Genomic DNA, 24,642 nt, shown 5'->3' with positions numbered 1-24,642 from the left:
ATAAAAAGAGAGCTGGAGAGGGTATGGTAATATCAGACAAAGTAGAATTCAGAGCAAAGAATATTACTAGGGATAAAGAGGGTTACTTCATAATGATGAATATAATACAGTGAATACATGAACACAATAGCTCTAAACATTCATAAAACTTTTTAGAGAGTTTTTAAATGCATGAAGCAAAATTAATAGAACTCTAAGGAGAAATGAAGTCCACAATTATATTGGGAGGTCACGACATACCTCTCTCAGTAATTTGTAGAACAAGTAGACAGAAAAATCAGTAAGTTTGGGGACTTCCCTGGTGGCGCAGTGCTTAAGAATCCTCCTGCCGATGCAGGGGACACAGGTTCGATCCCTGGTCCCGGAAGACTCCTCCATGCCGTGGGGCAACTAAGCCCATACACCACAACTACTGAGCCTGCGCGCTAGAGCCTGCAAGTCACAACTGCTGAGCCCACGTGCTGCAGCTACTGAAACCTGTGCACCCAGAGCCCTTGGTCCACTACAAGAGAAGCCACCGCAATGAGAAACCTGTGCAACGCAATGAAGAGTAGCCCCACCTCGCCACAACTAGAGAAAAAGCCCGTGTGCAGCAACGAAGGCCCAACACAGCCAAAAAAAAAAAAAATTAGTAAGTTTGTAGAAGTCTCAAATAACACTATGAATTAACTTTACCTAACTGATATTTATAAAATACTCTGCCCAACCACAGTAGACTAGACTATACATTATTTCTAAGTATGCAAGGGACGTATAGCAAGATAGACCATATTCTGAGCCATTAAATACATCTCAATAAATTTTAAAGGATCTGAGTCATATAAAGTATGTTTTTGACCACAGTAGAATTATTATATTTTATTATTTTATTATAATAAAATCAATAAGAAAAAGATATCTGGAAAACTCCAAATATTTGGAAACTAGATGACACACTTATAAATAACCCATGGATCAAACACAAAATCAAAAGAGAAAGTAGATAATTTTTTTTTTTTTTTTTTTGCGGTACGCGGGCCTCTCACTGTGTGACCTCTCCCGTTGCGTAGCACAGGCTCCGGATGCGCAGGCTCAGCGGCCATGGCTCACGGGCCCAGCCGCTCCGCGGCATGTGGGATCCTCCCGGACTGGGGCACGAACCTGTGTCCCCTGCATCAGCAGGCGGACTCCCAACCACTGCGCCACCAGGGAAGCCCGAAAATATTTTAATTTAATTAAAATGGAAGTATATATTATCAAAATTTGTGAGACATAGCTAATGCAGTACTTAGAGAGGAAAATACCTGTGTTAGAAAAGAAAAAGGTCTTGGGACTTCCCTGGCGGTTCAGTGGTTAAGACTCCATGTTTCCACTGCAGGGGCAGGGGTTTGATCCCTGATTGGGGAACTAAGGTCTCACGTGCCATGTGGTGCGGCCAAAAAGAAAAAGATAAAGAAAAAGGTCTTAAATCAATGACCTCAGCTTCCAACTTCAACTAGAATAAGAAGAGCAAATTAAACATAAACAGAAGTATGAAATAATAAAGATCAGAGTGGAAGTCAGTAAAATGGAAAAACAATAGAGAAAAAAATCAGTGAAACGTAAAGGTGGTTCATTGAGAAAGAAGATTAATAAGAGAAGACACAAATTGCCACTAATATCAGAAATTAGAGAGGCGGCATCAGATATTAAAAGGATTATCGGGGAATATTATGAACATTGCACTAAATTTGACAATTTAGATTAAATGGAAAATTCCTTGAGAGACATAAATTACCAAAGTTCACTCAAGAAGAAATAGCTCCATATACCTGGTAGTTTTATAGTATTAAAGAAGTTGAACCTTTATTTAAAAATCTTACCGTCATGTTCAGATTATTTTAAAACTCTCAAACCTCAATAATAAGAAAACAAACAACCCAATTTTTTTAATTGGCAAAAGATTTGAACACACATTTTACAAAAGAAGATATACAAACAGCAAATAAACATACAAAAGTATGGGGACTTCCCTGGTGGCGCAGTGGTTAACAATCACCTGCCAATGCAGGGGACATGGGTTTGAACCCTGGTCCCTTCCACATGCCGTGGAGAAACTAAGCCTGCGTGCCACAACTATTGAAGCCCGCGCGCCTAGAGCCCGTGCTCTGCAACAAGAGAAGCCACCGCAATGAGAAGCCCAGGCACCGCAACGAAGAGTAGCCCCCACTCACTGCAACTAGAGAAAGCCCACGCGCAGCAATGAAGACCCAATGCAGCCCAAAAATATAATTAATTAATTTTTAAAAACATACAAAAATATGCTCAACATTATTAGTCATTAGGGAAGTGCAAATCAAAACCACAATGAAATAATATTTCACACCTACTTGTAATAAAAAGACTGACCATACCAGCTGTTGGCAAGGCTGTGCAGGAACTGGAACTCTTATACCCTCTTTGTAGGAATAAAAAATGATACAACCACTTTGGAGAACAGTTTTGCAGTTTCTTAAAAAGTTAAATGTACACCTGTCTCACGACCTCGACATTCTACTTCTAGGTATTTACCCAAGAGAAATGAAAGCATATACCACACAAAAATGTATACACCAATGTTCATGGCACATCTACCATATTTGTAATAGCCCAAAACTGGAAACAACCCAGTGTCAGCAGGTAAAAGAATAAATACACTGCAGCATATCCATTCAGTGGAATACTACTCAGCAATAAAAGGAGTGAACTGTTGATACACACAGTAGGATGGATGAATCTCTAAATAATCATGCTGAATGAAAAAACCTGGAAATACAAGAGTACATACTGCTTGACTGAATTTATAACAATTCTATAAAATGCCAATTACTCTGTAGTTACAGATCAGTGGTTGCTTGAAGACGGGAGGCATAGGAGTTGGAGGGAGTGGAGGAGTTATGAAGGACAGAAGAAACTTTTGAGGGTGATGGATATGCTGGTTATCTTGATGGTTTCACAAGTATATACATTTGCCAGAACTTATCAAATTGTACATTTTATGAAGATGCAATTCATTATATGTATGCAAGCTATATCTCAATAAAGTTGCTATAAAAATCATAGACACTGTTTCTGAGAGACACCTCTTCTGCCTCTCTCCCTCTCCTACTTCTGTTTGCCTGATCAGATGGGGAGGTTTGGGTACCTAGTCACCCAAGGATCACAGCATCTCATGGATTTGCCCACTCTCCTCTGCTTTGTAGCAGTGAAGCCCCTATAAATACTCCCTTCACCACACTGTTTTTTCATGGCTGCATGTACCTTCTAGGAAGCACCTTCCTAGGAATGCATCTGCCGTTCCTTTCAGCTGGCTCACTGCAAACACTCTTGCTGGTTTCCCTTCAGCTCGGTAAGCTGCTGCCCACAACTTGAGCGAATAGGTAAAAGCTAATACCCATTGTATCATTACCCGTGGATGCTGTAACAAATTACCACAAATTTGGTAGCTTAAAAACAAAAGAAATGTATTATCTCAGAGTTCTGGAGTCCAGAAGTCTGAAATCAAGGTGTTTGCAGGGCCACACTCCCTCCAAAGGCTCTAGAGGAGAATCCTTCCTTACCCCTTCCAGCTCTGGTGGCCCCAGATGTTCCTTGACTTGTGGCCACATGACTCCAGTCTCTGCCTCCATCTTCATGGCCATTCCCCTTTGTCTCTCAGGTCTCCCTCTGCCTTTCTCTTACAAGGACACCTGTCATTGGATTTAGGGCCCTCTCTAAATCCACAATTATCTTATCTTGAGATCCTTAATTACATCTGCAAGGACCCTTTGCACATTCACAGGTACTAGTGGTTAAGACTTGGACATATCTTTTGGGGGGCTACTATTCAATTCACTACAGCTATCTATATCTTCAAATTTCTAGGGATAGGTCAAGGGTAAGGCATGTGGCATTATCATAGGACCTGAGATACATGGGCAGGATCTACAAGTGTTTCAGCCTGTGAAGTCCTTTGGCTTGGGCCTCTCTGATATCCCAGTGAGATCTGAAAAGGAAATGATCTGACCTCCTTTGCCCCACTGTATTGCTATGGTGATGACCCATAGCCTCAGGGCCATTCACAGCCCAGTAAATTTGGCAGATGGCTGGCTAGTCTTATGCAGTAGTCACAGGGCTTGGAAGGAAGGAACATTTATTGAATCCCTAATCTGTGCCAAGATTTCCACTTTAATCTCTACAAAAATCCTGAGGTAGGTTTCCCATTTTATAGATGAAGAAACTGGTTAGAGAACTTTTCTAATTTGCCCAGAATCACGCAGTCAGTAAATGGCAAGGCTAGGATTTATAATGAGGTCTCCTGGATCTGAAGCCTAGTAACATTTTTGCCATATAGGACTCGATCACAAGCCCAGGGAAGATAAGTGACCAAACCCTTACTTCCCTACTCAAGATCATCACCGTTTCCCTCGGAAAATGGCCATTTAGTGATTAGTAACTTGTTAGTGGCACACGACTGGCACCCAGTGGCTATAGCTAAAAACTACAAGATTAATGATAGGTCCAATTCTTTTACCTCTGCACCAGTCCCTCAGTTTCCATTTCTAAACAGGTAAAGTAGAATAGCTGACCTCTTGAGTAACATTGAATAAAACCATCTATGGCTATTATATAGTTTATGGAGAAATGAAAGAAATGAGAGAATATTTAGGGTTTTATAGAATATATTCATGGAAAGGTCATGCCAAGAGTGGAGATATTAAGCCTTGGTGTTGGAACAGAGGACAGTGGGCCATGAAGACAAGATAGTAATCCTGGACTTACTGTCACATTTGAGTGTAGGGACTAAAAACTTAAACCCAGAGTAAGCAGGAGCAGTAGCATGGAGGCAGCTTCCTAAGGAAAGGTATTGTTTCGCAGGTGGTAGACCAGAATGAAATGTCTCATAGAGTGTTAAACTCAAGGAGGTCTATCCTGAGGATAGGGCTCTCTCATCTGGGGGACCTGATGAGAATGGAAGGTGTGCAAGGCTCTCCTAGGACTCAGAGATTTATATCTGAATGTAGGTATTTCCTTGGGTAAAGGTTTGTCTATTACATGAGACTTCTAGGCTGGAGTGAAGTAAAAGAATAAGCTTTTTCTCAAAGAAGAAAAAAGATGTTTGGAAATTTTCCTAATACTGTTTCTTTTTTCACACCTTTAGGGCCATCTTCACCTCTTCTATGTTTCTTGGAATATAATTACTTAGAAACTGAAACTTGCCTTGTTAAACAACATATGATAGAATACATTTTTTTGGTTATAATTCACATACCATAAAATTTACCACTGTAAATTTACAATTCAGTGGTTTTAAGTATATTCACTGTGGTTTGCAGCCATCACCAGTAAATTCCAGAACATCTCCATCACGCCAAAGAAAAAAACCTTGTACCTAATTTGCAGTCAGTCCCAATTCTCCTATCTCCTGTCCCCTGGCAACCACTAATTTACTTTTCCTCTCAGTGGATTTGCCTATACTGGATATTTCATATAAATGGAATCATACAATAAGTGGATTTTTGTGTGTGGCTTCTTTCACTTAGCGTAATGTTTTCAAGGTTCATCCATGTTGTAACAGGTAACAGTACATTCCTTTTTTATGGTTGAGTAATAGTCCATTGTATGGATATACACCACATTTTTTAATCCATCCATCAGTTGATAGACATGTTATTTCCACTTTTTGGCTATTATGAATAATGCTGATGTAAACATTTTTGTGTGTGTGGACATATGTTTGTCATTCTCTTTGGTGTATAGCTAGGGGCAGAATTGCTGGGTCATATGGTAACTCAAACTGTTTTCCAAACTGGCTGCATTATTTTACTTTCCCACCAGCACTGTGTAATGGTTCCAATTTTTCCATATCCTCATCCACAGTTGTTATTATCTATTATTATTACTACCATCCCAGTGGGTATAAAGTGGTATCTCATAGTGGCTTTGATTTGCATATCCCTAATGAATAATGATGTTGAGCATCTTTTCATGTGCTTATTGGCCATTTATATCTCTTCTTTGGAGAAATGTCTATTCAAATTCTTTGTCAAACCCATTTTTTTATTGGGTTGTTATTTTAAAGTTGAACTATGAGTTCTTTATTCTGGATACAAGTCCCTTATCAGATATGATTTCCAAATATTTTCTCCCATTCTTGTGGGTTGACTTTTCACTTTCAAGTGTCCCTTGAAGCACAAAAGTTTTTAATTTTGATGAAGAGGATATCTATTTTTATATACTTGTATTGAAAAACAAGGAGCTGGGAGGATTGGGTTCTGACCTTTGTTTCTCTGTCCAAATTGAACCAAATAGCAGGGCTTTGAAAGCTACACAAGACTACAAAATGTGCCCTGTGGCTTCCCATGTTTGACCTCAGTCAGTCATTTGTTGAGCACTTACCGTGTGCAAGGCACTATGCTAGCTGTAAAAGAGATACAGGCATGATGAACCTTACAAGGAATTTAAGATGTAGGAAATGGACATAAACACATAAATAGATGAAAAGGGGCATGCAATGCATACTTAAAAGAGCCCAAGGAATGGAGCAGACAGTACATGAGTGACCAGAGTTCAGAAAAGCTAGGAAATGCCCGGAATGGCTGGAGTGAACTGCAAAGCCTCCAAAAGAAGAAGGAAGTCTTAAAAGTTGGGGGCTGGGCAGGGGGTTCACATGAGCCAGGAGGAAGTAATAGGGGGTTCCAGGTGAAGGAGGAAAGCCCTGTGAGGTCAACAAAGCCACCAGGCACGTGATCTCACTGGGGCTTGTTCATGCTTCTGCAAAACTCACTTAGGACTTCTAATTTTTTAAGCAGCTGCTCCCAGAGAAAAATAATGCAGAGCAGAGCACAGAGGATGCACATGAGAACAGCAGCCTGGAGCTCCTTGCAGGTAAGGTTTCATTCAGCTTTTCAGGTGAGCCCTGGATCAAAGCTGGGAAGTCAAAGAAGTGACTTCAAACCTTCAGACAGCACCTTACACCACAGCAATGTTCTGGGCTTTGGTTGTGGCTCCCACCACCACTCTGGGTATTCTGGGGCAGCAGGAGGCATTCCCTTCCAAAAGCTGCTACGATAGGACTAGAAATTTCTCACAGTTTGTGCAGTTAGATAGCTGCACATGATGGGGCAGGGCCCTGAATTCAGTTGGTTCCTTCATGTTTTCATCATTATAGTGTTGCTACTGTGGCCGTCCTTAGTTCTGGTTACTACTGTGTTTGGGGCTCCGGAGTCTGCTCCTGGTTGCAGACACCACCTCAACCTTGATAAATGTTATGGGGAGGTGTCAGTGTGTGTAATGTGACGGTGATTATATTGTCTTTTCCCCTCCCTCCAACACTTAAACAGCCTTCAGGGCCTGCAGTAGCAGGTGTGTATGTCTGAAAATAATCATAGCCACTGGTGCTTGAACTTGTATGGTGCAGGTGCCAGGCACTAGTCCGAGATTTGAAAGTGTATTAACGCTCTTAATTCTCAAAACAGTACTATGGTACTATTATTATCCTCATTCTACAGATGTGGAAACAGAGGCCCAGAGATGTCAATAAACTTACCTGAGGTCACACAGCTAGTAAACGACAGAGCCAGAATTCAAACCCAGGCAGTCTGGCTCTGGTCTATCTCTAACAGAGCCAGGCTGGTGGGGATGCACTGTCGGACCAAACAATGCCTGGGCTTGAGGGAATTTGGGGACTGCTTTCAGCAGCGTGCTTTGTTGGTAAAATTCCTCTCTCCAGGGTAACAGCTACAACATACTGCATGGCGTCTGTGCTTAGGCCTAAGATGTGTTTCTGAATCATTCTGTCAATTAAACTGTATTTTAAATGTTGTGGGGGCTGTTCCTCCCAAAAAGAACCCTGCAGCAAAGGCTGGTACAAAGCCAAGAATCTATAATTTAGATTTGGAGATTTAGAAGAATGGAAGTATATCATATAGCACAATTCAGCATTCACCACATACGATTCAGTATTTATGTAGTGAAAAGACAAAAGAATAAGTACTTTCCTTAGAAGAAAAAAATTAACATTTAATTCAGCACCTTCTGTGGACCCAGGGAGATGCTAGGCTCTTCCAGTGACCACTCTCACAGTGACCCTTTGGGGTGGGTAGCATTGGCCCCCTCTCACAAGAGACAACCCAGGTTCAGAGATAGGATAGAGCACTTAGCAGGAGGAGGATCTGAACTCCTGCTGCCTCTATAGCTCATGCTTTCTCTACAATGCAACATAAGCCTTAAAATCTAGGTGTTTATGATCTGGTGGACCGCCCCCTAGAAGAGTGTTTGAGCTGCTCTGCCTTACAGAGCTGCAACTCTAGTTGCCGTCAGTCCTATGTTCCACATGGGCAGCTACACTGAAGAAAATCACTAAGTGTGTGATGCCACTGTACACCTGTGGTCCATTCCCTGAGGAGCCTTCAGTTTGTCAATTCTTTCCATTGTCTTCCTGGCCTTCTCCTCAGTGGCCACTCCATCCTTTTTTTTTTTTTTGTGGTACGAGGGCCTCTCACCGTTGTGGCCTCTCCCGCTGCGGAGCAGAGGCTCCGGACGCACAGGCTCAGCGGCCATGGCTCACGGGCCCAGCTGCTCTGTGGCATGTGGGATTCTCCTGGACCGGGGCACGAACCCGTGTCCCCTGCATCGGCAGGCGGACTCTCAACCACTGCACCACCAGGGAAGCCCGCCACTCCATTCTTTTAAAAAACTACCAAGCCTCGTCCTCCTGATTTAGCCTCCTACTTCACTTATTAATCTCTTTTTTTCAGTAAACTCACCCAGTTTGTACTCTCCCCACTGCCAGAACCTTATCAGCATAGGGACTCACCCCCTCCAGGCTAAGGGGTGGCATTATCCTTACTGCTTTCATGGTAGCACGTTATCATCTCTGCACCTTCAACTTCTTTTCTGAGTTCCTTTCCCTCAGGAGGTCCATCTTCAAAAGGATATCTCCCATGATCTTGAACTTCTCCCACCTATCTCTCTCCATCACATCTCAATCAAGGTTCTCAAAAAAGCAAGCTACACTGTTTCCCTCTCTTTCTTTCATTCTCTCCCTAACCCAGGGCACTTGCTTTCCCTGTGGCCTCTGAACTGCAAAGTCTCTTGTTTGGGAAGTCCTCTTAATTACCAAATTGATGACTGTGCATTTATCTTTATCACACCTGGACTATTTGCAGAGCTTGGCACTGTGAGACTATGACTCATCAGGTTCTCCCCATCTCTTCTCTCTTCGACTAGCTTCCTCTGGCCACCCCCAAATAGTGCTCATACTGCAGTCCCTCCCTAGCTGCTCTCTTCCATCCCAGGCGTTGACCCCTGCCTCTGGGCAGAAGACTCCTCAGCTGGTATGACCATTCCAGGTCTCTCCTGAGTGTTAGGTGGGAGATATATCTGCTCACTAGGCTGCTACATATGGTGGTCCCACTGGTACCTCAATTTCCTTTTTCCTGATATCTTGCCCTCTGCACACACACCCAAAATCAGCTCTTCTTTCTTCAGTCTCTGTCATGACTACTAGCACAACCTATCCAGTTTTTCACATCTGAAACCTGAGATTCGTTTGAGATGCCCCCCATTCTAATGTTTCATATCCAGTCTACTACCAAGGCTTGTCAATTTGGCCTTATGAATACTTCTGACTCCTCCATCCCCGCTGCCTTCACTTCTTCTGGGCTCTTGAGGTCTTCCCTCCTCTAAGCTGACTCTAAGCCACACCTTTGACAAATGATGATTTTTCTGAAATACAAAACTAACAATATATCTCCAGTGTTTAAAAATTCTTCACTGCCTTCCTATTTCCTACAGATAAAAATCCATTTCTTAGCCTTCTCTGATTCCCACTAACCCATTCAGATTCATCTCCTTGGACCCCCCCACACACACTTTGCATTTTGGGTGGGATACTGTTTAATGCCTTTGGGTGTTTGCTTAACCCTTTCAGCCTGTTAATCCTTTCCTCTGCCTTGTCAGTCTGGTGTATTACTCTTCATCCTTCAAAACCCATCTCAGACATTTCCTCAAGGAAACCATTTTTCACTTACAGAGATGGTTAACAGCTTCTTTGTTTTACCCCTGGACTTTGTACACACTTCTGCATCGTTCCTAGCATCTGCGAGCTTCACCCAGGGAACAGCTCATTGATCTACATTCCTAGGACGTGCTCAGGAAGAACCTGTAGATCCAAACTTACTTTAAGTTTGCACTGCCTAAGCAGCGTGCCCAACAAAGGGGGCGAGAGGTGAGGCCGGCTTTCTGGCAGGGGAATCACAGTTTGGCAGGGAGGGAGGAGCTGGATGGTGCAGACTCCACGAGGAATCTGTGTGAAGTGACCAGGTGGGCGCAAGCCCCAAGTGAGGGCTTGATTCAATCCCAGATGCCTCTTCCCAGGCCCAGCTCAGTGGCTACAGAGAGACCCCGAAGCCATTGTGCAGCCTCAGCCTGACCCTGAAGACCCGGAGCTGCCGGGTTTGGATCCGGACAGGACCAGATGAAAGGGTCCTGAGGTGGGAGGGCTAAGAGAGCCGGACTCCAGCTCCTCCCTTTCTCCCAAGTTTCCCCCAAGGGTCGTCCTAGCACAGGACATGGGAGTAAGATGAGCGGGCTTGTTTTCTCCTAGGGACCAGCGGGCAAGTAGAAAACAAGAGTCTCAAAAGAGGCAGCCTCTGCCAAGGAGTGGAGGAGACGCGGGCTTTCCGCTCCCCTCGGGCCCTGAACCCGTCAGAGGCCGCCTTGGGCTGCGCGGAACCCACCGCGGCTCCCCTGACCCCTAGCAGAAACAGGACGGGACCCAGGAGCGGCCTGGAGGTAACCGGGCTAAGGCCGCGCAGGGGAGGGAGCGGCGGGAGGGCGGGGACCCGGCCGCTGCCAAGGGGTCCTCACCCCGGGCCCCCTTTCCTCCCGCAGGACGCGCTGTGGCTGCAGGAAATCTCCAATCTGTCCGAGTGGCTAAGTCCCGGCTCTGCGTCCTGAACCGGACCCCCTCCCGCCGCCTCCACGTCTGCCCCGCCGCTGCCGGGGCCGCATGTTGTCTGTAGTTCAATAAACCTACTCTGCGCGCGCAGTTTCTGCTTCAGTGTCGGGGAGGAGTCGGGGGCGGGGCTGGAGCCCGAGCCGCCCGGTGACGTCACCACGCTTCCGGCCGGAGCGGGCCTGGCAGCGGCGGGACCGCGTCACTGGGGCGCGCCGCGGGTCCGGGCGCGATGGCGGCGCTGGGCGGGGACGGGCTTCGCCTGCTGTCGGTGTCGCGGCCGGAGCGGCAGCCCGAGTCGGCGGCTCTGGGCGGCCCAGGCCCCGGTTTGTGCTGCTGGGTGTCCGTGTTCTCTTGTCTCAGCCTCGCCTGCTCCTATGTGGGCAGCCTCTACGTCTGGAAGAGCGAGCTGCCCAGGTGCGGGGGCTGCGCGCGCGCGGGCGCGCGCGCGCAGCCAAAACCCGCGCCTCCACGAGGCGGGGCTATGGGCGGAGCTTGGGCGAACAGAGGGTGGGGCCGCGCTGTCAGGAGGTGGTTGTGGTCCCCTTGAATTTACTGCCTCCTTCATAGGGACCATCCTGCCGTAATCAAGCGGCGCTTCACCAGTGTCCTGGTAGTGTCAAGTCTCTCGCCCCTCTGCGTGCTACTCTGGAGGGAACTTACAGGCATCCAGGTGCGAAGGAGGCGGGGCAGAGGGCAGCGGGCGAGAGGTCTCAGGGCTCATTGGGGGAGGAAGCAAGACTGATGCCCCCTTTCCTGTGGCTCAGCCAGGCACATCCCTGCTCACCCTGATGGGATTCAGGCTGGAGGGCATTTTTCCAGCAGCGCTGCTGCCCCTGCTGCTGACCATGGTGAGTGCTCTTGCTTTATTTTTCCTTCTCTGCTCTTTGTTATTAGCGTGACGCTTCTTTACGTGGCCTTTTATTCTAATCCTGATTGTATCCAGCTTTTGACTGATGGGAGACAAGAATTGTGAGATGGCTCAGGGCCCTCGGGTATGCATCTATGGAAGCTTGAAGTCTCATGAAGCCATGTCTGGGCAAGGGCAGTGGATTATGGTTTGAAACTTTCCTTTGATCGCTCCTGTTTTTCTGCCCCCAGATCCTTTTCCTGGGCCCACTGATGCAGCTCTCTATGGATTGCCCCTGTGACCTGGCAGATAGGTTGAAGGTTGTCCTAGGTGAGTCCTCAGGGCCAAGGAAAAAAGTAGGTACAGGCAGTCCAGGACAATGAGGTAAGGGGATCAGTGTGCTTATGGTGGGTCCTGGACATGAGACATGAGATGTTCTGTTTCCTCATCAGTAAAGCGGGAGCACATATCCGGTGGTCTCAAAGAGTTAGTTCCTGATGTCCAGTGAGGCCTGTAGGGACCCCAGGCAGTACTTGTCGTGGACAAGAAAGCATTGTCCGTTACTTCCCTTAACCTTTGGTTTCCCGAACTAGAGCTGGTTTTGGGCAAGTTTTGATGTTTCCAGAGTTTACAGTCAGGACACCTTGCCTCAGCTACTAATGCCTTCCCTTTCGGTCCCTTGAGACGCTGTTTTATACTAGGTCCGATAAGAAAATTTGACCCTTTCCTGTTCTCACAAGTATTTATGCCTAAGCTGAGTTTGGCCAGGGGGAGGTTGTGGCAGAGGGGCCCTTGGGGTCTCTAGGGTCATTTTGTTCAATAGCTAGTCACTCATTGCTTGCCCTGAATCCCCTCCCTAGCCCCTCGCTCCTGGGCCCGCTGCCTCACAGACATGCGCTGGCTGCGGAACCAAGTGATCGCCCCCCTGACAGAGGAGCTGGTGTTCCGGGCCTGCATGCTGCCCATGTTAGCACCGTGCACAGGCCTGGGCCCTGCTGTGTTCACCTGCCCACTCTTCTTTGGAGTTGGTGAGTTTGTCCAGCCTGGTCCTACTGAAATGTTCCTGGCATGGGAACCAAGAATGGGGTTTGGGGCAAGGGCAGGGCCTATAGGGCAGGCTGGGAGGAATGTGATGTGGTTCTCATCTTCCTCAGCCCATTTTCACCACATTTTTGAGCAGCTTCGTTTCCGCCAGAGCAGTGTGGGGAGCATCTTCTTGTCTGCAGGTGAGTCCTAGAGAGCTTGCCTGGGGCAGTCCTGGGTTGGGTGTGTGAGGGTGTCCCTGATAAGTCACTCTGGAGGAAGAATGGGGAACAGAGGGCTGCAGTATTGGAGGGGCCGCTGACCATGGGAGTTGGGGTGTAGAGAACAGCCTAGGTACTGGGGCAGGCAGCCACTGCCCCCAGGGGAAGGGGTTGTCTCTGGCTGATGGGTGTGCAGTGCTGGGGCAGGAAGGGCATGCAGGTGTGGTCACTCGAGGCCTCCCCGTCTCCAGCGTTCCAGTTCTCCTACACAGCTGTCTTCGGTGCCTACACTGCTTTCCTCTTCATTCGCACAGGTTGGTCCTCAGTCTCTCGGGTCCCCTGGGGCTCAAGGGCCCACAGGAGTGGGTGGGAGAATGGGAATCTGTGTCTGTTCTAGGAGCGACAAGTTTCTTCTACCGCAGTCCTTGAGACAGGCTGAGCCTGGGCCCTCGGCCTGCTGTGGTTTGAGAGCTGGCAGGAAGCACAGGCTGTGGTGTGTGGGTGGATGGGTGGGGCAGTGATCTCCTGTTTCAGGGGATGAAGGGTCTTAGCCCTGGAAGGGCCCGGGGAGGTGGTGGGGCTGCTCCATGAGCTACTCTGTCTCCCCTCCCCAGGACACCTGATTGGGCCGGTTCTCTGCCACTCCTTCTGCAATTACATGGGCTTTCCTGCCGTATGTGCGGCCCTGGAGCATCCGCAGAGGCGGCTCCTGCTGGCAGGCTATGCCCTGGGTGTGGGATTCTTCCTGCTTCTGCTCCAGCCCCTCACGGACCCTAAGCTCTACGGCAGCCTTCCCCTTTGTGTGCTTTTGGAGCGGGCAGGGGACTCAGAGGCTCCCCTGTGTTCCTGACCCACGCTCCTGTATACACTCCTATGAACTCTCATGGGCTTCCCAGCCCCTCCCCATCAAGGGGTACTGCAGGGGAGGAGCTGGCTGGGGTCCCCGAGAACTCAGGAATTTTTGTAGGGGATTGAAGCCAGAGCTAGTTGAATCCCAGGGACCAAGAGAAAGGAGTAGATATCCAAAGGATGTGGCCCCTCCTGAAAGGGGGTTGAGGAGCAGCCAGGAGTGAGGGGACAAGGGGCGGGTCCCAGGAGCCGTGCACTCCCTCACTTTGGACTGTTGCTTCTCTGAGCTGCTCTGTCCCCCCTGCCTCTGAAAAGCTGCTCGGGGGTGGAATTTACAAAAACCCTCCCCCCACCTTCCCAGGGTTTTCTCATTGTCTTTTTGCATCAGGACTTTGTATTGGGATATTAAAGAGATTTAACTTGGGTAACATGGCCTTGGACCTTTGGGAATTAGTCTCTTTGGGGTCTTGGGAATATGCCCCTCACCTGGTCCTGGCTACCTTGAACACTAACCTCTAGGCAGGTAAGCCTGGTAGGCATAGTTCCCTGAAGTACCAGACAGGATGGGAGCCTGTGGTTGCCCTGGGTCTGCAGCTTTCTCCTTCCTGAGCAAGGCCCCAAGTCCTAGCACAGGTGGGCCTGGGACTAGGCACCAGGTGTGGGCCCAGCTCATCCTGGGACCTGTGCCTATCTACCAGGATCAGAGTAGAACCCAGGGCCTTGACCCCAGTGACGGAGCCTCCAGCCTCTGAGAGGGTGGGGGAGTCCACTATGGGCCTTCCACCAGCACCTCCCCGAAGTCTACCAGCCTCACATTACACAAGAGGAAATAAGTGTAAACTGGAAGTTCAGTCACCTGGGAGGCTCCTTTGGCTCTCTCCACCTCAGACCTCTGCCACCGTGCCAGTCGTTTGGTCTCTGGAGGAACCCAGAACAAAGGTCCAGCAAGCATAAGCAACCCTGCCAAGCAACACTGTAACTCAGGGTTCTTTCTAGAACTTGGTAGTGTTTTACCTGCTCTTCATCGTGTTTTTGGAATGGTTCTTATAGTCTCATTCCGCTGCCCCTAGGATACCCCCCCACACACTTTTTTTTTAAACATTCTTAATGTTATCCCTTTAGGTCCCATTCCAGACTCAAGGAGGTTGTCCCAAGTCCCCTTCCCTGAGGCTGGTTGTCGAAGGAAAGGAAACCGCTGTGCAGTCACTCGCCAGAGCTCCCGCAGGTTGGCTGTGGCTAAACTGGATCTAAAAGGGCATCGTGACAGTCACATACCTACCTCCCTGGAGAGCTTTCCTCTCCCCCAGCCTGTGTAGCAGCTGTCAGGGAAGCCAAGGAATTGAGTACAGGCTGGTTTTAGAGGGTACATTTGGGATCTGGGAGTCGAGAGAGGAGGCGGCCCAGGACCACACCAAAGGTTAGGTGTAGTACCCTGAGAGCACTAGGCTGGCAGGGTGCTGGGATGTACTTCCTGCCTGGTCCCCTGAGGGTCAGGGGATCTGGGCTCTGTCCCTCCTCTTCCTTATGCTCCTGCTCAGGAACTGCCCAGGATCCCCCTGCCTTTCTCTTTACTCACCATCCTTACCTCCCCTGTGCGGTGGGCAGTGGTGCAGTGACACGGGCAGGATTGCTGTGCCACCCCACAGGTGAGGGAACTGCAGGGAAGAATTGGGATTCTCCCGAGGGCTGATTTGGGGGTCAGGGGGTCAGGCAGGATTAGATCCTGGGACTCAGTCCAGTGCTTCTAACCTCCCACCAAAATCCACACCCAGAGGTTCCCACACCCAAGGGTCTCGTCTGCCTCTGGAAAGTGGTGTCTGTTTGCATCTAGTTCTGGATAGGGTGGTGGGTTGGTCCCAGCTTAGAAAATAAAGCAGTGTAGTTGAGAAGCAAGTCCACCAGCAGCCTGGGTTTGAACTCTCTCTGCCTCTTAACTAGCTGTCAGGTCCTGGACAAGTTATTTAACCTGCCTATGACTCCATTTCTGTGTCTATAAAATGGGTGAAAGTGTTAATAGGCGTTGAGTTAATAGGTGTTAAGTGCTTGGAACAACCCCTTCCCCAGCCCAAGCTCTCAGTGACAACTAGATTATCCTATTTGGGGTGTGTATACAATAGGCACTTAGTAGTGACGTAAAACCAGGGCCACTGTTGTCATCCTCACTACCCTCCTAGGAGGAAGATACAACTGACTGCCCCCCTGCCCATGGGGGAGTCCAAGAGGCAGCCCTGCCCCTCTGCCGTGTGGCACTAGGGTGGGGTGGGCTGCACAGGACCCAGAATGGAGGGAAGGGGAAAGCCAGTTTTATTGAGCGAAGTTCTCAGACCTGGGACTTAGGTTTCCCCTGCAGGAGGCAGGGCCCCTAAGTCTGCTTCCCTAGGTCCCAGGCCTGCCTGCACCCCCACCTGTAGTCTCCAGCAGGGGGGGGACCCTTATTTGGCAAGGGATGAATATGTGAGCGACTGTCCACCGGCAGGGAAAGGACAGAGGGCAGGAGGAAAGGCATGGGCCACCACAGGCAGTGTCTCTCCTGCCACAAACAACTGAGGACAGGAGCTCCAGGGCCCGGCCTTCCTGCCCTCGGGCACTGGCTGGCCTGGGCCTGCCCTGGCAGCGCAGCACCTTGAAGGCTTGGGGTGGGGATGGCCAGGCTGCCAGTCCGGGGCAAGATCACTCAATCTCCAGGATGAGGTCGTCACCCTCCAGTGTCATGTCTGTAGTCACGTGGACCTTGCGGACAGTGCCCTCCACGGGCGAAGTCACTACAGTCTCCATCTTCATGGCACTGAGCACACACAGAGGCTGGCCCTTGGTCACCTTGTCCCCTGCTGCCACCTTGATGTCTATCACCTTCCCAGGCATGGGTGCCCCAATCTGGCCCTTCACATCCTTCAGGGCCTTGGGGTGGAAGTGCATCTCCTGCAGACAGGGGAGAGGACGTGAGACACCAGGCCCTGCCCATCCCCACCGCCTGGCTGGCCCTGTGGGGGGGGGGGGCTGTACCTTCATGGCCTGAGTATCCTTGACCAGAATGGATCGCAGCTGTCCATTGAGCTCGAAGAAGACCTGCCTCTGGCCGGCCCGGTTCAGGTCACTTATGGCCAGGGCTTTGATGTGCAGCGTCTTGCCTCGCTCCAGCTCCACCTGCAGGGAGGGTGTGGAGGCTCAGAGCTGGGATGGGGGCAGGTGTGGGGAGGGCAACCCCCTGACCCAATCCCAGGCAAGTCCCCCCTCTCTGGGTCTCAGCTCCTCCCTTGTAAAGGCCTAGCTCCCTGGTCTCTTAAAGGTACTTTGTGAACCCATAGCTCACGAGGCCCAGTGACGGCCAAGCCAAAGCCTGGCACTCTAGATGTGCTGGGGTCCTTAGGGATAGCAGGAATGCTGGGGTGGAGTGCAGATGGGTGCCAGAGCCACTGACCTCGAACTCCTCTGCAATTTTGGGTCCCTGCAGGAAGAGGCGGGTGTTGAGGCTGTCCAGGGGACCAAAGGTGGCAGTGAAGTCCTTGAAGTGGGCAAAGACGTCGGGGTACATGGCCGCTGAGAGTACATCCTCCGGGGTCACCTCCTCCCCATGCCGTTCTATCAGCCCCTTCTCCAGTGCCTGCAGATCCAGGGGAGGGAGGGAGGCTCCGGGCCGTCCCTCCACCCTTGGCAGGTCCTTTAGCACCTGGGGTGCAAAGCAGAGGGTCAGGCCTGATTCCTGGACTCCCCTCCGCCCCACCACATTGTGCTGGGCCTTCCTTACCTTGGAGCGAAGGGGCTCAGGGAACCCCCCGTGGGGGACGCCAATGTACCCCTGCAGGAACTCCACCACTGAGCGGGGGAAGGACAGCTCTTCTGCCTGAGCTTCGGCCTCTGCCCGGCTCAGCCCATTCTGCACCATAAACTGGGCCAGGTCCCCCACGATCTTGGAGGAGGGGGTTACCTGAGGAGAGGGGACCCCTGGGTTAGGGTGCCAGGCACCGTATAGAGGCCCAGAGGCAGGGGTAAGAGCACTGGGCCTGGCTCACCTTGATGAGGTCGCCCAGCATCTGGTTGGCCTCCACATAGGCCTTCTTGACCTCCTTGAACTTGGAGCCGAGCCCCATGCTATATGCTTGGAAGTGCAGGTTGGTGTACTGGCCCCCTGGGATCTCATTCTCATACACATCAGAGTTGCCAGACTTCATGGTGGCCGTGCAGTCAAAGGCCGCATACAGTCCCCGGGCCCCCTCCCAGTACTCACTGTAGTCAAACACACGGTCCAGGGGCACCCCTGCAGGGAGGCCAGAGGCGGAGAGGGCTTGGAAATGTGCTGAGCTTCCAGATGCTCCTCCCAGGACCCCAGGGCCAGGTCAGGCCACATCGCAGACGTGGCTGATGGAAGGCAAGACCAGGCCAGGCCGGAGCATCTGGATTCTAGGATATGCCCAACTCTGCTGGGACTGGTGAGGGCTGCAGCTCTGAGAGGGGAATGGCCTTGGGCTGCGGCTGTTCCTACCTGTGTCCAGGGGAGTCCCTCGGGTACAGGCCACCAGGGCCCCCATGCTGGGCTGTGAAGTCATTCCAGACATGGAGTCAGCTGCCACGTCTACCACATCAGCGCCTGCGTGGGCACAGGCCAGCATGGCTGCCACGCCTGCCCCTGACGTGTCGTGGGTGTGGATGTGCAATGGGAGGTCAGGGAAGCGGTCTCGGAGGGAGGTGACCAGCATGGTGCAGGCCGTTGGCTTCAGCAGCCCTGCCATGTCCTAAGGGAAGAGGGGAGGAGAAAGAAAGACGGTGAGGAGGGGGCGTGACATGGGGGGGATGAGGGACATGGTGGGGAGACTCCTGGGGGTGGGCTGGGCCCAGGCACCTTGATGCACAGGATGTGGGTGCCAGCTCGCACCAGCTCTTCAGCCAGGCCCATGTAGTACTGCAGTGAATATTTGGTACGGCTGGGGTCGGCCACGTCACCCGTGTAGGAGATCGCGGCCTCCACCACACCACCAGCACTGCCCGCCGCCTCCATGCCCAGCAGCAGGTTGGGCAGGTAGTTGAGGGAGTCAAAGACCCGGAAGACATCCATGCCATTCTCCTTGGCTACCTCACAGAACCTGAGTGGGTAGGAGAGCTCAGGGGTTAGCGCCATCCCACTCCCTGCAGCACATCCTTTTCTGCCTCCTGGCCCACTTGCAGCCCCTGGGGAATAATATCTGACGGTCGGGTCTGGCAGGGGGCGTGGCACCCACAGAGCCAGGGGGCACCACAGTATGTCCATAGTGTGGACAAGGCCTCTCCAGGGCAGCCTGGGCTGGGCAGGGTCGCCCCAGCAGCAGCCGGCAAGGACCGGAGCTGTCCTGTGCTAGTCGCCTGCAGTGCAGCTCAGTCTGCCCAAGTTCGAAGAATCTGCTGGGGATTCTGCTTTGCAAAGGAATGGCAGGCTGAGGGAAACAGTGAGGCCTGGGTTTCAGCCCCAGCTCTATACCACGTGGCCTGGGACAAGTCACCTGCCCTCCTGGGGCCTCCACTGGAAGCCCTCCCAGTTCTCTGACTGTAACTTGCAGCCCTTGCTGGGTACAGCTACCGAGAGACTTGGCTTCAAGCCCGCTGTGGGGAGCACAGGTCATTGCATTGTGGCCTGGCACCTGCTGGGCCACATCGTGCAGTGTCTGCCCACCCCACCCCAGGCTCACTTGAAAACCACATTGTCGGGGTAGTTGGTGTAGCCCACAGCATTGGCCCCCCGCAGCAGCATCTGGAACGGGATATTAGGGACGAGCTCCCGGAGCTCCTGCAGCCGCCGCCAAGGGCACTCGTACAGGAAGCGCATCGCAACATCAAATGTGGCTCCTGCACAGGGACCAAGAGGCCCAGGTCAACCCCGAAACGTCCTGGGGACCCCACCACGCCCTGCAGCTCTGCAGCCTGAGCCTCTGGCCCTACCACCAGGCCCTGCTCATCTTCAGCACCCCTCGCGTCCCAGCCACAATTCCTGCAGACTTTTTCCTTTGCTGATCTCTTGGGACAGCTCAGGTTTACTGTGTCCTCTCTGCATCCGCTTTCACAGCCCTCACCCCATACTCTCTGTGCTATAATTAACAGGCAGGCATCTCCTCCCTGACCCTGAGCTGCCTGGGTCTCAGCTCTGCGATCTCATGCCCAGCACCAGGACTGGCTAGAACGGGCACCAGTCACTATTTGCTAAACACATGAATGTCGTGCCTTGTTCCGTTCTCACTCGTTCCCTCAGTGTTAACATCTCTAGCTATTCCTGGAGAGCCCGAGTCGCCTGCCTGTACTGTGGATACCACATTCCTGCCGTGCACTGTCCCACATCCCATCCCATCCCTCCTCCAGCCTACCTCCCCAGTTCTCTATGCTGAAGAGTTTGCTGAAGTTGTGGGCAACATAGGGGGAGATCTTTTTGAGATCGTGGGTTCGCACACGCGTGGCCAGCAGTGACTGGTGGGCGTCCCTGAAGGTCGTGTCCATCAGCAGCAGCCCCTGGTGGTTCCTCACCGCTCGAGCAAAGCCCTCGGGACCCTCCCGCAGCAGGATGTCTCTGAAACCAGCTGGGGGCAGGCCTAGGGCAGACTGGGGCGTTAGCACTCATCCTGCAGGGGGCAGCCTCCTCTTTGTCTCCCCTATGAGGTGGCAGAATGAATCTCACCTACCTATGGGCACCACAGGGACAATAGGGTCCGTGGGGCTGGGGCTGGCCTTGACGGGGATCGGGGTGGTTGGGCCGTTCACCATGACGTGTCCTGGGGAGAGAGTGGGCAGTGGGTCAGGGCAGGCTGGGCAGAGCCTGAGTTGAGGGCAGAGAGTTGCTGGGCTTGGGGATGGGGGGATTCCTCCAGGATCCCTGGTCTTCCAGCTAGCCCGTCCTCTCCAAAGCCAGGGCCTCCTGGGTCCAGGCAGTGGGGACCTAGTGACGGCCACATGGATGGGAAAGGGGGCCTCTAAGATCAGGAGCAAGGAAGGTGGGCGGGGTGGGAGGGTGAAGCAAAGGAAGAAGGTGCAGGACCAGACTGAGGACAGAGGCAGGGGCTGCTAGGAAGCTCTCTGGGCAGGGAGCCAGAAGCAAGGCATCTGGGAGGGGAGAGAAGGGCAGTCTTGGGGCCGGACCAAGGTAGTGCAGCAGCTTCTGGGCCCGGTTCTGTGCAGGCCGCAGCTGGAATAGCTCCGGGTTCTCATCGATGAACTGGGTGTCCACGGTGCCTGCCAGGAACTGCTGGTTGTTGAGCACGTTCTGCAGGAAGGGGATGTTGGTCTGCAGGACAGAGGCGGGTGGGAGGGTGTCACTGTGCAGCACAGACAGGGACAGGAGAGGCTAAAAGTGCCACCCTAGGCTAGCACAGCTGCCCAAGTTCCCCAGGGCACCATGCTGAGGCTGAAGCCTCCCTGCGGAGTGGCGTTCCCCCATCTCCTCACCAGACCCACCCCCGTTCTGGCAGAGTCCCCTAAGCCTGAGGGGCCTGAGCCCGTCCTGCCCTCCTTGCTTGCCATGGAGCATGTGCTGAGCCCCACCTCCTCCTTCCTCAGGGATCTGGAAATAAGCACCTCCTCCCACCCCACAGCCTAGATGGATTCGGCCTTCCCCACAGCGGTGTGGCATAAAGCAGCCCCCTCTGGCCCTGCTAGCTGCACCTCTTCAAAGAGGCTCCCGCCTCCAGCACCCTCCCCGCCACACACAGCACACGGCCATGCCCTGATAGTCTCCCTACGGCCCCTCCTTCCAGTTAAGGGGCCACCTTCCCAGCCTTCTCCTGCTAACAGCTCCCAACGGGATGTTCTCTCCCTGGGCTTCCAAGACATCTTGCTCCCCTCCTCCTCCCTGGTCCCCACTGGGGGCTCCTCCCACCCCTGCAGGATGGAGTTCTCAGGGCTGTCACTGGGCCTCTTCCCACACAGCACACTCTCTCTGGGTGGCCTTGTCCTGGGCCTCCAGCTCCAGACCCAAAGTGGAAATGCCTCCTGGGCATCTGTCCTTGTGTGTCCCTCACACAAGCTCATCAGGTCCAAAATCAGCTTCTCTCACCCAGTCCTCTGCCTTCTGCTGGGTGTCTCACCATCTACCCAGTTACCAAAACCTCCACTAAAATCACCCTCACCCCCCACTCCTGTGCCACTGGTCAAGCCAGACGACTCTACCACAGCCATCTCTAGACTCTGTGACCCCTGTTCTCAGGCCATGCCCTCTGCCGGGCTTCGTCATCATGGCCACCTCTAGCCACACCAATCTTGCCTTGTGCTCTCACACCTCCACACCTGCCTGGTAAGCTCTTCCTGGAAGTCTGAACTCGAAGACCACCTTTGTCCTCATCCCCCACCCTCACAGTGGAGCCGGATGCTCCCTTTCTAGGACTCCATGGGATCAGCTGTTGGAAAGTTCCTCCCTCAGCCTCATCATCTTTCGCTTGTCTGTATCCCTCACATGCCCGGGAGCATGGGTGCTGTCTGAGGGACCGGTGCCCACGTGCTTTGTGCACAAGGGCCCCCAGGTCTGCTCGTTAAACAGCTGGGTGACAGAATGACGCTAGGGCAGGGTAAAGTCCAACCTAGAGGCCACATGGGGGCCTGGGAGCCAGCGCTGAGAGATGCCCCATGACTGCAAGTGGAAGGGATTCCAGTGTACGTGTGCCTATGACCATATGGCTACAGCCTGGCTGTTACTTCAGAGAAGGCAGCTCCATGTGTCACCCATTCGTGATCTCTGTTGGCACCTTCAGTAGGGACTCCAGGCCCAGCATGAGCTGCTGGGCCCTGCTGCTACTGTGAGATCCTACCTGTTCCCCCAGGGCTCCTATCACCTGGAGGCCCGGAATGGGAAGGGTGCCTCCCCAGCCAGCATTCCACTGGTGGCCACTGCAGAGTGGGGCCCAGCCGACATTGCCTCGTGCCTGTCTGGTGTGACCAGTCTGCCTGTCTGCCCCTGAGACTAGTCAATGCTCCTCTTAAAGAGATGGGGACATTTCACCTGCGCCAAGGCATGGCATTTGAGATGAAGAAACCAGTTAAACCATCTAAAGAACCTAGAGCCACCTAGGGGTGGGAAGGATCCTAAGAGGCCTCCCCTGTCCCACCTTGCATGTCCCTTTTGTAGACCCCTCCCCCTTTGTAATTTTCGGAGCCTCTGTCATCCCATCTGTACTCCATGGGGATAGCAACCAGGCCCATCTGGTTCCTGATGTACCCCAACTCCCTGCACAGAGTGGAACACGATGGATGCCAGTAAACACGTACGCTTAGAGTGAATGAAAACATTTTTGATGGGGAGAAGAGGAACAAGGGGATATCTAATGCCACTGAGCAAGAGTTGACCTGGGCTAGGATCCAGTGCCTTCATTTTACAAATGCAACAGCCGAGGCCGGGGGAGTGGCAACGGTAAGAATGGCTTCCAGCGGCCAGGTGGCTCAGCCCCTCACAGGCTGCTTCATTTCTTCTCCTCTCAGCCCTATGAAGCACGTAAAATTAATACTCTTTGGCATAGATAAGAAAATTGTCTCAGTGGTTAAAAAACTTGTCCAAGGTTACCTGGTGTACTAGGCAGGATTAGAGTTCCGTCTGTTTCCCTGAGGTAAGGGAAAGGATCTGAGTAGCCTGAGGACCAGGAAATACTTGGGGGAGGTGGTGACTTGCCTTGTTTCCCATCTGGGCAGCCACGACGAAAGACCAGAGTGCCCGACCTGGTTCTCAGCCCTCAGCGCTCCCACCCAAGCCCCGGATCTCGGAGGTAGAAAGCAGGGAACTCACGCCCCCCCACCCCGCCCGCCACTAACACACACACCCCGGGAGCCCCTTCTCAGCTGATCCGTCTAAGCCGAGCTTGTCCCCGGCCACTCTTCCAGGGAAATGGCCCGGTAGGGGCAGAAGCTGGACGGAGGGGCCGCCGGCACAGCCAGGACCACTGGCGCACAGCTTGAAACAGCGTGCCACCGCCGGCCAGCTGGGAACCGCGCCGCGCACACCAATTGGGTCGGAGGCGGAGACCGGTTGGCTCCGGAGCGCACCAGGCAGGGCGGGGAGCCCGGGAAAGAGGGAGGGGCCGGCAGCGGGGGCGGAGCACAGCGCCAGACCCTAGGCCGAGCCCTCTCGGCCCCACCCCGCGGGAGCCGTTCCTGGGGGGAGGGGGAGGCGACGCCCCAAACCCTCCCCTCCCCCCGCAAGGCCCGTGTCTGTTGGGGACCCTCCACGTGACTTGGCAATGCAGAACGGTTATGACCTTCAGCGTGTGTCTGTGAATGCAAGGGTCCCAGCAACAGTGCGGGTTTGCACCCGGCCCTGCCTGTGGGTGCGGGGACGTGTGGGTGTGTGGACATGCGTGGGTGTGTTCGGGAGGGTGCCCAGCGACATGTGACGAAGACTCTCTCGTCTCTGGGAGATGGTGAAGGGGCCCGCGGGCTGGCGCTTTGTCTGGCTGTCTGCAGAGTGACGGTTCGCGCAGCGGCAGCAGGCGCCAGTGCGGTGCAGGATGCAGGGGCGCCAGGGTGGCCGGGGGCGCGCGCGCCTGTGCCAGGGTGAGTGCACTGCGGCGGCGCCGGGGGGCTGCGCGGCGGGTCTGCGCCGGCCCGGGCCTCGGGCGTGACCAGGAGCCACCCGTGGGCTCTGCAGTGGCCGCGTATCCGGGTGACCTCGGGAGCCGGCCTGGGCCCCGGTGGATCCCCGCGAGCCCCTCCACGTCCGCTCTCCACGTGCGTGTCCACGGTGCGCGTGCTCGTTGGCTCGCACCCCCCTGCCTGTCACTGCTGCTACTGCTGCTACTGCCGCTACTGCCGCTGCTGCCGCCGCCGCCGCC

General features: G+C 52.7%; 3 protein-coding genes and 1 long non-coding RNA gene across 27 annotated transcripts in view; 2 read left to right on the top strand and 2 right to left on the bottom strand.

Moving 5' to 3' along the window:
* TOP6BL (TOP6B like initiator of meiotic double strand breaks) overlaps positions 1 to 11,029 on the top strand; it is a 91,881-nt gene extending 80,852 nt beyond the window's left edge. For 4 of the 9 annotated variants that reach the window (XM_060158462.1, XM_060158463.1, XM_060158458.1 and 1 more), the window contains 3 exons: positions 6,786 to 6,864; positions 10,586 to 10,773; positions 10,873 to 11,029. In XM_060158462.1, the coding sequence (XP_060014445.1) occupies positions 6,786 to 6,864; positions 10,586 to 10,773; positions 10,873 to 10,938 (333 nt within the window). In that variant the 3' untranslated portion in view covers positions 10,939 to 11,029. The remainder of the gene's footprint in view (positions 1 to 6,785; positions 6,865 to 10,585; positions 10,774 to 10,872) is intronic. The other 5 variants (XM_060158465.1, XM_060158459.1, XM_060158467.1 and 2 more) reach the window with 3 other exon arrangements.
* On the bottom strand, positions 8,349 to 11,168 carry LOC132525589 (uncharacterized). The gene is made up of 2 exons (XR_009542300.1): positions 10,849 to 11,168; positions 8,349 to 9,705 (listed from the first exon to the last, which is right to left on the bottom strand). It is a non-coding gene; the product is annotated as an uncharacterized LOC132525589 (long non-coding RNA).
* On the top strand, positions 11,030 to 23,928 carry RCE1 (Ras converting CAAX endopeptidase 1). 12 transcript variants are annotated; one of them, XM_060158474.1, is made up of 9 exons: positions 11,030 to 11,353; positions 11,507 to 11,609; positions 11,704 to 11,787; positions 12,038 to 12,116; positions 12,647 to 12,814; positions 12,967 to 13,012; positions 13,282 to 13,344; positions 23,507 to 23,580; positions 23,696 to 23,928. In XM_060158474.1, the coding sequence occupies exons 1-9, from the start codon at positions 11,169 to 11,171 to the stop codon at positions 23,926 to 23,928; spliced, it is 1,035 nt and encodes a 344-aa protein (XP_060014457.1). In that variant the 5' UTR covers positions 11,030 to 11,168. The 12 variants fall into 12 exon arrangements, with proteins under 12 accessions (XP_060014457.1, XP_060014462.1, XP_060014463.1 ...); XM_060158479.1 differs by having other exon boundaries at positions 13,238 to 13,344; positions 23,696 to 23,913; XM_060158480.1 differs by having other exon boundaries at positions 12,941 to 13,012; positions 23,696 to 23,913.
* PC (pyruvate carboxylase) overlaps positions 16,167 to 24,642 on the bottom strand; it is a 106,483-nt gene continuing 98,007 nt past the window's right edge. For 4 of the 5 annotated variants that reach the window (XM_060158443.1, XM_060158445.1, XM_060158446.1 and 1 more), the window contains 11 exons: positions 20,972 to 21,116; positions 20,518 to 20,607; positions 20,206 to 20,427; positions 19,537 to 19,693; positions 18,717 to 18,957; positions 18,360 to 18,609; positions 17,890 to 18,161; positions 17,625 to 17,804; positions 17,298 to 17,546; positions 16,883 to 17,023; positions 16,167 to 16,798 (listed from right to left, as the gene is read on the bottom strand). In XM_060158443.1, coding sequence (XP_060014426.1) covers positions 16,550 to 16,798; positions 16,883 to 17,023; positions 17,298 to 17,546; positions 17,625 to 17,804; positions 17,890 to 18,161; positions 18,360 to 18,609; positions 18,717 to 18,957; positions 19,537 to 19,693; positions 20,206 to 20,427; positions 20,518 to 20,607; positions 20,972 to 21,116 — 2,196 coding nt within the window. In that variant the 3' untranslated portion in view covers positions 16,167 to 16,549. The remainder of the gene's footprint in view (positions 16,799 to 16,882; positions 17,024 to 17,297; positions 17,547 to 17,624; positions 17,805 to 17,889; positions 18,162 to 18,359; positions 18,610 to 18,716; positions 18,958 to 19,536; positions 19,694 to 20,205; positions 20,428 to 20,517; positions 20,608 to 20,971; positions 21,117 to 24,642) is intronic. The other variant, XM_060158448.1, reaches the window with a different exon arrangement.

Source organism: Lagenorhynchus albirostris, chromosome 9 (assembly GCF_949774975.1).
Source record: "Lagenorhynchus albirostris chromosome 9, mLagAlb1.1, whole genome shotgun sequence".
In the NCBI taxonomy this organism is placed as follows: domain Eukaryota; kingdom Metazoa; phylum Chordata; class Mammalia; order Artiodactyla; family Delphinidae; genus Lagenorhynchus; species Lagenorhynchus albirostris.
This window is presented reverse-complemented; position numbering and strand designations above follow the sequence as displayed.

Coding starts and splice junctions, on each gene's coding strand:
- RCE1 (XM_060158474.1), top strand. CDS start 11,169: ATGGCGGCGCTGGGCGGGGACGGGCTTCGCCTGCTGTCGGTGTCGCGG. Junction 11,354..11,506: donor TGGAAGAGCGAGCTGCCCAG/GTGCGGGGGCTG, acceptor CCTCCTTCATAG/GGACCATCCTGCCGTAATCA. Junction 12,117..12,646: donor TAGGTTGAAGGTTGTCCTAG/GTGAGTCCTCAG, acceptor TCCCCTCCCTAG/CCCCTCGCTCCTGGGCCCGC.